The sequence below is a fragment of the Ursus arctos genome, unplaced genomic scaffold (genome assembly GCF_023065955.2).
Source record: "Ursus arctos isolate Adak ecotype North America unplaced genomic scaffold, UrsArc2.0 scaffold_3, whole genome shotgun sequence".
In the NCBI taxonomy this organism is placed as follows: Eukaryota; Metazoa; Chordata; class Mammalia; order Carnivora; family Ursidae; genus Ursus; species Ursus arctos.
Genome location: NW_026622985.1, coordinates 41,977,207 through 41,989,479, shown reverse-complemented (window position 1 = coordinate 41,989,479; position 12,273 = coordinate 41,977,207). Strand labels below are relative to the sequence as shown.

The 12,273-nt window shown below is 37.4% G+C and overlaps 1 protein-coding gene across 1 annotated transcript in view; it reads left to right on the top strand.

Annotated features, from left to right (window-relative positions):
- The first annotated feature begins 3,004 nt into the window (after positions 1–3,004).
- Positions 3,005–12,273, top strand: part of THSD7A (thrombospondin type 1 domain containing 7A) — a 426,859-nt gene continuing 417,590 nt past the window's right edge. Inside the window, exon 1 of the mRNA XM_026506586.4 lies at positions 3,005–3,652. Within this exon, the coding sequence (XP_026362371.2) occupies positions 3,484–3,652 (169 nt within the window). The 5' untranslated portion in view covers positions 3,005–3,483. The remainder of the gene's footprint in view (positions 3,653–12,273) is intronic.

Genomic DNA, 12,273 nt, shown 5'->3' with positions numbered 1-12,273 from the left:
AATGTTTTATCTTTTAATACTTTGGTGGGTGTGGCAGAGGGAATTGAAAGAAGCCCAAAATAAATTTTGTCTACCCCAAATCTTGGTCAAGTATGACACCTAGAGGCCACACAGACAGAATTCTTTTGGGTGATTTTTTTTTTTTTTTAAATATGGCAAGATGCGTTTATGTAGAAAAAATTATTTAAAGTTTTTATTTCAGAATGGACATTCTTAGATAGTTTCCTGTAACACTTGATCGGTGAGCAGTTTTGTGTCTATAGCTTCATTTACGTGTGTAGATAGGTACACATCCTCACTATCTGGAGTTTGGAAATGACAACAGAAATAATAAAGACAGATGAAAGGACACCACCTGAGGGGTGATAGGTTCAGAATTGTCTCATTTCTAAGCATTAAAAAAATATGCTTTTCATTTTTCATCCATTGGTTTGGAAAACTTTTGTAGCCCTGGCTCATTAATACTTGAACAATTCTTTGTGAAAAATGATGAACGATTTCCTTCATGGCAGGCTGTACAGATGGTCAATTTAATCTGCATCCCTGAGACTTCTCATGACTAAATTTTGACATCATGTCATTAAACATTTGTGTATTATTTATATCATATTCTAGAAAACAAAGATTGTTATGTCTTGCCGTCCATCAGTTTTATTGGTAGGATTTATCCAACTGGACACGATAGCTCTCACAAAGGAACATGTATCTGAATATATATTTCACATCTGTCTCCTTAGAGACCCATATATTTTTGTCCTCAAGTGCAATAATGGCATTGTTATAGAACAGATATGTGGCAGTTGTGGAGACAAATGCTTGCATGACTCAGTTTCTGTAAGCTTGTCCAGAGATGTCTTTACTACTAACTGATCAGCCGTGTGTGTGTGTGTGTGTGTGTGACCCTTAAGCCTTTTATAAATTGAAATTAAAGGAGGAAACAAACTGTTCGCTATTTTCAAACACCGCTGTAGATTATTCACCCTAGTTGTGTATTTTAAATGGCAGTAAATTTTTGACTTAGAAGTGATTCCTGGCTCTTAATGTATAATACTTGAACTTGTAGCTATAACATTTAAACTCTTGACCAGATGAGTAATTATTATACCATCATGGATAAATGTAAACATCAGGCTCTTAAATTTTCTTTTGACAGTAAGCTATTAAGTATAGCATCTGATGGCTTCTTGAAGGGCTAATTACCCTGCACATTAAAATGTACTAACTTGACTCTTTAGATTCTCTGTTTTCAATTATATAATGAGTTTCTACTTGGTGAATTGGTTTGGGACTCCCTAAGAAAGCTTAAATTGGGCTGTTATGAACACAGTACTTCCAGCTTGAAATCTTCCTTCCACTGGAGTTGGAGGATTTCAGGGTACACCTGAAAGGCCCTAACAGTAGCTGAGAAATAAGTAAACCAGGATAGGAAAGCAGTGCCATTGCAGAGTGATCTGCAGAGTTTGCCCTAAGAGGACAGCACTGAGGAAACCATAGCAGGTTCTGTGTTCTTCTTTGGTGTAACTGTTGAAAGAAATGCTCCTTTAGGGAACCATACATTTGTTAGGATCAGGCTTTCTTTGTATTCCTTATCAATCTATAATCTTTTGATTGTAGCCTGGTTTATTCATTCATTTATTTATTTATTTTAAACCAGTGAAAGAATAGTAATCCACACTAGTTTATCTCTCCTAATCACAGACTCACAGAGCTAGGACTCTCTGAGCTTTTAATTCCCTCTTAGAGGCCTAACAGAGTGGAAAGTAAACAAAGACCGAATTTGCAACCTTAAACATTGCTAATTTCCTCTGATGTCAGAATACTTAAACAGGCAGGACCTGGGAATTATTTGATCAAACCTGCTTTTAATCTAATGCATGCAGAAGGGCTGCATCTGGAATGATCTGCAAAACGGCAGGCGTCCCGGGAGAGCTTTATGGAAGGTTTCCTCTTTCAGAAACGGTAGTTTCCTCATTTTAAACTCTTGAGTTGGCTGTGTTGTTGGAGTAAAGTCATAAAGAGTAGTTTTCCTGCTTTTTAAATTTTATTTGGCCAAGTATTGCTGACCGGATGTGGATAGTTTTCTTTGGCTTTCTGTTTGCTGACTTTTTAATTGGCTAAATGCCTTATTATTTTAGCTTTACTAGAAAATGAATTAATAAAAAGTTATTGAAGGAAAAGAGAGAAAGAGCAAGGGCAAAGCATTATCTGATTTCTCACACATTCCTTTATTGTATATGGTTTAAGAAAGTAAAAGCACAAAGAACAAAAGACCCCAAAACATTAGGTAATTTAGATTGTGAAAGGCATTTTTCTACAGTAAGAGTTCAGAGAAATTAGTGTCCAGGATTTTTAAGTAAAGAATGTACTAATTTGGAGATACCCAAATAATGGAAACCCCATTTTCCCTTTGATTTTTTCACAACTGTGGGGATACTTAAAGGTAGCATATTTTTTGACAGAAGTAGATAAAGGGATAGCACTTTTATTACTGCATATTTGAAATAAAATTTTATGATTAGTTTTTGTAAAATTTTATCCACGTAACTAGATTAGCATTGTGAATGCTAATTAAATACTATTTCAATTTTAAAGCCCTTAAAAGACAGTGTACTTCGATTTGTCACAGTAAGTCAGTACTGTTCATATTTCTATTGAGGACAGATTAAGTCAAAAAGAAACACAATGTTTACGAAAGTGTTCAAATGCATTTCAACAGCAAGTAAACAACTCTACTCTTTCACTCTGTTTTTCACATCTGATCATAAATACTGCTCCCCACGTCAAGTAATTCAGAAGCCACCGCTTAAAAATACATTATAAACACTGATGCTTTGTGTAAATACACACTAAGAATAGCATGCCACTAGATCCAGCGTTTGACTCCTTGGATGACGATGAATTTCAATGCCTGTTATTTGTCATGCTGAAGCCTGTCGGGTGATGATTCTTTTTATTGGTGTATCCTTCCAAACATATTTCATCGCACCATGTGCAAGGGAGTTCTTTGGGCGGGCGTGTTGGATCGGGGTGTCCCCTCTCCCCTTCGCTCCTTCATTTCTTGCCCTGGCGCTCTCACCGCCTCCTGCCTCCAGCCCCCTCTCTCTCCTTTTCGGCTCACGCCCCCCTCCTCTCTCTCCAGCTGGCGACGACGGGGTTGCGCTGCCTCCCAGACCTCAAGAACCTGCTCAGTCAGCTGGGGCCCCCTGCGGACGGCTGCCTCCCTCTCCACTAGGACCTGCCACTCTGCGCGGAATGGCAGCCGCAGCAGCATCCCCGCCAGCGGCGGTGGCGGCTGCAGCCACGGCCACCGCGGACGCTATTGTTCCCTGGTGTTAAACGCGCTTTCCCTCCTTTTCATCTGAAACGAACAATAGCAGGAAAGAGCTTTGCTTTCTGTACTCTTTGGGAAGACGGTGTGAGGGCAAAGAAAAATTCCCTGCCAACCGCGTTCCGGATTCGGACGCTGGAGCGGCAGCGGGCGGCATGGAGCTGCCAGCGAGGCGCTCTGCGTCCCGGAGCCCGGGCGCTGCCGGCCCGCGCCGGGGTGTCCTGCAGCTGCTGCCGCTGCTCCTGCTGCTGCTGCGCCCGGGAGCCTGCTGGGCTGCGGCTCAGGGCGAGGCTGAGGCACCCACCCTGTATCTGTGGAAGACTGGTAAGTGGGACAGAGTTCTCCCTTCTTCTCATCTTCGCGTCTGGGTCCATATTACAAAACTGCTGGGCTTCAGGAGGGACCCCTGCGCTTCTTGAAAGCCCGGGTGTCCTGGGATCTTAAGGTAAAAACTGTGATTACTAGGAAGCAAATTAGGTCATGTCCGATGCTATTAGGAGAGAAAAACCTAACAACTAAGAGGCATTAGTGAGTCACTGGAATGATATTTCTCTCGCAGCTCTGTAGTTAATGAGGACAACCAACACCGCACTTTCATAATGAAGTGCGTTTTTAACCTCTGGATTTTCATTCTACTAGGAGTTTCTTAAATATATTTCCAGCAAAGAACAGGCAAACAGCTTCGAGCCGCTCTTTATTCTGTCTTTAGGCAGTTTGCTCAATGCCATGATATATGTGGGCATAGAGTTGAATTTAAGTATAGCTTTGTGATATGTGGGACACGTGGAAACAAGCCAAGCGAGGGTAGTCCTAACAGTTAAAGGCAAATGGGGCTCCAGTGATCTCGCGCAGAGGGTGTGATGACCAATTCTTAAGTAGTGAATTGCGCGATTTTTAAAGTGCACAATTTTAAGGATGTTTAGATTTAAACTTTTCCTGCCTTGAGAATTCTTCTGCTTTGTTTTCAGCCAACTAACAAAAGCAGTAACTAATTGTGCCTCAGAACCTCCAGGCAAAGTGCTGACTCGAGGTCCTGGTGGGACAGTGACAGGCAGGAAAACAATACCAAGTGAGGAATTACTCCCCTTTCCCTAGTGGCTCTTTTTCCCCCCTCTAAAGGACGTGGAGAGTTCTTCAGCAGACCTGAAACTTGGCATGTTTATAAGAATGAAGTGAGAAGCATTATTCCTATTGCTTAGAGGTAGGGCTCAATTAAGAGTTTCTTGGCAATGCCTGAACATTAAGAGAAGGCTGTGATAGAAAGGAGGGAAAAGGTGTATTTGTCATGGGATTGCAAACAAGTTACAGAGTGGGTCTCTTTCCTGGCTTCAACTGTCTGTAGCCCCCTGCTGCAGACCGGTTAGTTTACTCTACAATTACACCGCTATTCTGAAATTTTAAAGAAGTTGCATCTATCCAGCAACTTAGCAGATTGAACAGAAATTTATTACAAGCCAAAGTACCTAATTTGTCTCCAAATGTTGCAAGAAATATCACACACGCTTTTAGAAAAGCCACTTGGATGTTAGCATTAGACATTCTTGTTAACACTGGAAGTTTAAATATTAGTTGATTAGTGGATGCAGATGAAATCATATTAATTTATTTCAACTTGAAACAAAGAGTTGAAGACCTCCTCTAATTTAGCTAAACCCATGATTTTACTTTTCAAAGACTCAGTCATAACAACAAACAGTAATCAAACTATAATTTGGCATTAAATGGTATTATTTGGATGCTTGGTAAGAGCTTCTCAGGTAAGGGTTGGGCAAAATAGTACTTGCCTCGTTGAAATTTGTGCTATTAAAGTAAGAAAAGCCAAGCAGTAATTCAGATCGAAGAAGAGTGTAGGCAACATTCACTGTGCAGCATCTGAGGTGCCAATATATGTCAACATAAATGTCATGGTGGGAACACAAGCCAATAAACCGTTTAAAATAATGGAAAAGTCTCAGGAGCAAGGATATGGAGACCTTGGTTCCAGTGCCAGTTCCAGCTCTTGCTAGCTATAGGGACGTTGGCAGTTCACTTAACTTTTGACCCCTAGTTTTCTCAGCTGCATATAAATGTGATGATACCTTCTTCTGACCATTCATAGTGTTATGAAGATTGAATGAGTTATGAAAAAGTAATCTGTAAATTTCAAAGTTATGTGCGTGTGCAAATACAAGCTAGCATGATGAGGATGATAATGACATCCCTTTGGTAATCGTCCTCAGTTTGATGGAAAAAAATGAATTAAGCTGGGGAGGAAAATAAGACCTCTTCATTTTTTTTCCAGGCAGAAAGGAGGCTTTACTATTTGTATAAAGAAATTGAGAGTTGTTATAAGAACACAGGAATATTTAAAGGGGAGGGATATACTGGAAATGAAAATGTAGAGATGAAAGAATCAAAAGTGTGTATCACTTGAGGAAAATAAAGAGTCACGAAGAGAATTGGGAGAGAAAATGAGGTGAGACTGTTCAGGATGTCTATTCCAATAGAATATGCTTGGTCTTGGTATAGCAGATTATAGGGAGTCACATTATTGGTCAGATCATTGAATTACAGGGATGTAATAAAAGGATAAGGAACTAGGACAGGAACTCTAACAGTGTGTCTATCACTGACAAGGTGCAGAGCATTGGCAAAGTCATTTAATGACTTGGGTTCTTGGTTTCTGAGTTTGTAATATTCATTGATTAGAAAAGATGATATCTAAGGGCCTTTTCAGCCTTAACATGTTTGGTGTATATGTATACATCTTCTCACACCTACACCATAAATACACATAAGCACATACCTATACCATAAATACATATATGCATATATATACCTAGTTTATTAATGTAATTATACATGTAATATATATGTACATAATAAGGTCTATAATACATGATATGTGATATATAATATATAGAATATGAAAGTTTATGTATTATATGAGTTACTGAGGACTCACTGTGAGTTACATGGAGTCAGTGAGGTAGAGTCTGACTAGGCTATTGTCATCCCTTCCTTCAAGAAATTCACAATTGAACAATACTATAAATATACAACAATTACAACCTGGTGTACCATACTCATGAACAAAACACTGTGACAGTAGGGATGTTGTGTAGCTGATAAAGGGGGCTGTGGAGAGTTTTAAAGAGGAGTAAATGTTGATTGGGATTTTGAAGGATGAGAGCTGAATTTTTTTCTCTGGGAGGCATGGAGGTCCATTTCAAGCAGAAAGAAGAAAGAAAATAAAAATGAAAGACACAACAACATTCTTAGGTCTTGAAAGTACTGCAACTCAGGTCTAGGATCTTTGGTGGGAATGAATGGATATAATGCCAGTTTGATGGGTTGGGGAAGATTGTAAGAGAACCTTCAAACTTTGATAAAGGGTCTGGAGCTTAACCTCTAAGCAAGTGGAAACTGGGAAGCTTTGTGCAGAGGATTGACATACTCTTTGCCCATAATGGAGAGAGATGAGTGAAGAAGCTGGGATTCAGTAAGAAGAGGGACTGACAGGCAAAGGGGAATAAAACTAGGACCACAGAAGTGAAGAGTGAGTAGAGGAGGGCTGGAGGTTACACTGCAGAAGTCTTATCTTAGCTTTAGAGTGTAGGGACCTCTGTGCCATGGAGAGGAGGAACTCATCCTATGAAAATCTCCATCATATCTATACCCAGTTACTTGAGACCAGGAATGTGAAAGAAGGAAGAACAGGTTTCCTGGGGTTAGAGAAGAAGAATATCAATTTAATTAGCTATACTAAACTTGATGTAGTAATCCATTCAGATGAATAAATCTAAGGGGAAAACTAGTGATTAAATGGGTAGTTTAGGAGAGAGAGGCTGAAAGCGTAGGCTTGGGTTTCAATAAATGTATGATATTTCAGAGCATGGTAGTTGGAGGGATCATTTAAAGAAGAGAAATGCTGAAAAGAGGGGCGAGGATACTTCACAGAGAATATTGAGATTTAAAGGGCCACTGTCAGGAGAGACCCGGGGAAGAGTCAGAGAAAGTGTGGACAGAAAAGGTCCAAGGAAAATGACAGTACGTGCTAAATGAAAGATATCTTATGAAGGGGATGGTGGCAAAAAGTGGAACACATTTCTGAAAGACTGGAAAGGAATTATGAAATATTTCAGAAATGATCACATGAAAGGGGGAATTGGTAAGATACCTAACAGTGTGTTGAGAAAGGATGTTTTAACTGGAGTGATAGAGATATAAACTTATTTGAATAATAAACAAGATAATGGAAAAAGTATAATATTGATAAAGTCAAATAACCCAGAGGCGTTTAAATCACCACTGTGCTGTTTTTTAATAGTGAAAACCCCAGAATAGAAGGTGTTAAAAATATTTATTAAAATACAAAGATTAAAAGTTTTAATACTTTGTTGTCACTTTTATATGAAGGATAGCTTGTCTTTGTGTGAATAGTTGAAAAACAGATTTCATATACACTTATTAAAGCACTTATTATTGGAAGATAATTACTGATAAGTGTTAGTTTTTCATTCTTTAATATTCTAGAATATGGAATTTTTTCAATAATAATTATGGCTAATATTTACCTAGAAATTCTAAATTAAGAGTATCAATGCATTGAATAAAATGTGATTGACTTAACATGAGTAGGACAGAAAATAGTGAATACCTTTAACTTCTATCAACTTCTGTCACATATATTTCAGAAAGGTCTTAATGAAATAATTGAATTTATTATTTTTTAATTGCTGTATAATTGATGTACAGTGTTAAGTTAGGTTCAGGTGTATAATACAAAGATTTGAGAGATTTATACATTAGGCTATGCTCACCACAAGTGTAGCTACCCTCCGTATCATACAATGCCATTACAATACCATTGACTATATTTCCTGTGCTGTACTTTATATTATTGTGATTTGTTCATTCCATAACTGGAAGCCTTTATCTCCCACTCTCCGTCACCATTTTGTCTATCCATTTACTCCCTCCCCTCTAGCAACCATTACTTTGTTCTGTGTATTTATGGGTCTGTTTCTGCTTTCTGTTTTTAATTCATTTGTTTTTCTTAGATTTCACATATAAGGGAAATCATATGGCATTTGTCTTTCTCTGACTTATTTCACTTAGTATATTACCCTCTAGGTCCATCCATGTTTTGACAAATGGCAAGATCTCATCCTTTTTTATGGCTCACTAATATTCCATTATGTGTGTCTATCTACACATACACACACACACCTTCTTTATTCATAGACACTTGAGTTGCTTCCATATTTTGGCTATTGTAAATAATGCTGCAGTAAACATAGGGGTGCGTATATCTTTCTGATTTGTGTTTTTGTGTTCCTTGGGTAAATACCCAGTAGTGGGATTGCTGGATCATTTGGTAGTTCTATTTTTAATTTTTTGAAGAATCTCTATACTGTTTTCCACTGTGGCTACACCAACTTACGTTTCCACCAACAGTGCATGAGGGTTCCTTTTTCTCCACATTCTCACCAGTACTCATTATTCTTGTCTTTTTGGTTCTCGCCATGCAGGTATAAAGTGCTGTCTCATTATAGTTTTGATTTGCATTTCCTTGATGATTGGTGATTTCAAGCACCTTTTCATGTGTCTGTTTGCCATCTTGGTATGTCTTCTTTGGAAAAATGTTTATTCAGATCCTCTGCCCTTTTTAATCAAGTTTTTGTGTTTTTTTGGTATCATTACATAAGTTTTGTATATATTTTGATTATTAACCTCTTATCAGATATATCATTTGAAAATATCTTCTCCCATTCAAAGGTTGGCTTTTCATTTTGCTGATGATTTTCTTCACTGTGCACAAGATTTTAATTTTGGTATAGTCCCAAATTGAGTTAATTTTTATAACAATGAAATTACATTAAAATCCAAAAAATAGGTGAATCCAAAAATTCAGGTGATTAGGGTATTTATGGGTGAGTTTTTTCTCTCAAGGAAATTACTTTTCACATTAAACACTTTTGAACTAAATTCATCCAATGCAAGGCAATACTTTTAACAACAATCACTGTGTCCTTTACACAGTTATCCTAATAAAAGTGTTTTGTACTTCACTTGTGCTTAATTTGGAATGTGACACAGTTTGCTTATTAAATGGAAGATAAGGATGGAACAGGGTGGACAGATTATGGGCATCAGTGTCAATCCAAGTAACATGGATCACAATACTGTATTTTATCCATATTATCAAATTATTTCATCTCCCTGAATCTTTTTCTTTCATCTCTAATATGGATAAAAATATGTATTATATAGAGGTTTTCTGAGGTTTGATTAAATATGGTTGCATATGTAATGTTCTGGTGGAGTGTTTGATATATATGAGAACTTCAGTGAATGGCAGTTTTTAGTATTGCTATAATTCTGTTGTATAATACAATGGCTAGTTAAGTGTAATGACCTGGAGCAAGTCCAGTAATGTGCATTAACTTTCTTGAAAGCATTTTTTTTTTCCTGGTAAATACACTAGAAATTATGAATTGATCTAGTTACAGTGCTAGATATTCCAACAAATTATAAGGGAGGCAGCACTGGGGAAGGGGAAAAACACAGACTTTGGGATCAGAAACCATTGTTTAAATCCACCTCCACCTGACTGGTCAAGTTACTTAAACTCTGATTTTGTTTTGTCACCTTAGAATGGTGACAGAATTTCTGAAGTGAGAGGCCATTTGCAAAGTTTTAACAGGTAGTAAATACAAAGTTTCTAGTACAGTGCCCTAAACATAGTAGATATTCAGAAAATGTTCTCTTCCCACTCTTTATTTTTTCTTCCCCTAAAAATGACATAACAAGCAGGAATTTTATAGATTCAACACATTTATCTGTCTTCTCCAACCAAGGGGCACCACGAAAAACAAAACAAGTCTTGGAAGACAAGTTGTTTTACAACAGGCTCGTCTTTCTTATTAGTTTGATGGTTAAATGTAGACACCGTGGACCAAAGACCACAAAAATATTTTGAGCAGCAAATTCAGGGTGAATTATGTAATTAAAATTTTTTATATTTAGTTTTGTGCTGTATTTCAAGGGATTGCTCAAGAATTGGAAATTTCAGGTTCTTGAAATTGTCATCAGTGCCTTACAAATTAAATGTTTCACAGAATTGTTTTTATGCAATTTTTAATTTTACATGTTAGATGATCATTTAAATATGTTTTTAAAAATTAGTGTTTATATCTTGTTTTCCTACCCTTCTTTCTTAGCATACATAACACAGTGTTCAAAATTCATTAAGAGCATATTGATTATTTGCATCAAAAAATGAAATGCTCAGGTGGTTTTATGAAGCTGTAATATCTTAACAGACTGTGGTAACCTAGGTCACTCGTTATGCAAATTATAGATAACAACCTGGTTTGCAAAATACTAGAAGCCCAAATTAGGATAGCAGTACATACCCAGACTCTTTCTGACCTATGACTACAATATAAAAAAGCTGGCCTGATGGCAGTGGGATGAGATGCTGACATTCTGACTAGATTATTGGGGGTGTGTGGTGTGCCTGGGTTCCTTTTCTAAGGAAGTGAAGCCTCTTGACCTCTCATGTAAGTCAGATTGATGACATTGGACAGTGAGATATCTCTGGGAAAAAGATAGCAAAAGTCTCTGTCTGATGAATATATAGAACAGGCTCTCTTGGAATTTCAAGAGAGCCTTGGAATTCATATAAAGGCACATTAGAATGGTCCTTAATGAAAGAAACACCAGGGAAGTGGCATCTGGAAAATATATCACAAGAACATTATAGAGTGTGAGTTAGAGGTGCCAATGAGTCATGAGGTAGAAATTAAAAAAATTTTTTTTTCATCAGCACTTTATACTTGCAACTTTAGAATGCATTGAAATGATGACAAATAAAGGTATTTGCTTTTAATCCTAGGGTACCCAAGCAATAAGAAAAACAGTATTTAGGGGAAGTGATAGAACAATTAAAAATATGTTGGGAAAGAGTAGAGGAAACATGGCAGTACTGAAAAGAGTGATACTAGAAAGTAATCCATCTACCGCTTCTGATATATAACTGGACCTAACCAAAAGGATGTCCTTTCAACTTCCAGAAGCACTATTGAGCTAATTGATATTTTGCATAGTTACCAGGTGAAATCATAATCTCTAGGGTATCATTTTTACTGTATCAAAGTTATGCTATGAGAAAATAAATGAAATAAGGAAATATGGGTAAAAGAAAAAACAACACATATGTTGTTCTTTAGGAGATATGGGTAAAAAAAAACAACAACACATATGTTGTTCTTTATAGAGACAATAATTTTCAAATGACCATGTAATTGGGTAATGTTGAAGGGGGTCTCTATGTCCCAGGAGCCGTCAGAGAGAGAGCGCCCGCATAGAACTTAGTGATGTTTTTAAATTCAGAAGAAGGTATGCGTGACTGTAAAGACTTGGGGAGAATGTAAGACATTATAAGAGAGAGCAACACAACAAGGGAAGAAAGGTGAAATCAGGCAAATCATCCTTTAAAAATTATTCATTTAAAAATCATTTTTAATAGGCTTTATTTTTTGAACAGTTGTAGATTTACAAAAAATTAAGCAGAGGGGCCCCCGGGTGGCTCAGTCGTTAAGCGTCTGCCTTCGGCTCAGGGTGTGATCTTGGCGTTCTGGGATTGAGCCCAACATCAGGCTCCTCTGCTGGGAGCCTGCTTCTTCCTCTCCCACTCCCCCTACCTGTGTTTCCTCTCTCGCTGGCTGTCTCTCTCTCTGTCAAATAAATAAATAAAATCTTAAAAAAAAAATTAAGCAGAAAGTACAGAGTTGCCATATACCTCTCATTCTTCCCCCCCTAGTATTTCTCCCTAGTATTGACATCTTGCATCAGTGTGGTACATGTGTACCATCGATGAGCCAGTATTGACATTATTATTATTACTTAAATTTCATAGTTTATGTTAGAGTTCAACTACTTTTATACATTGTATGGTT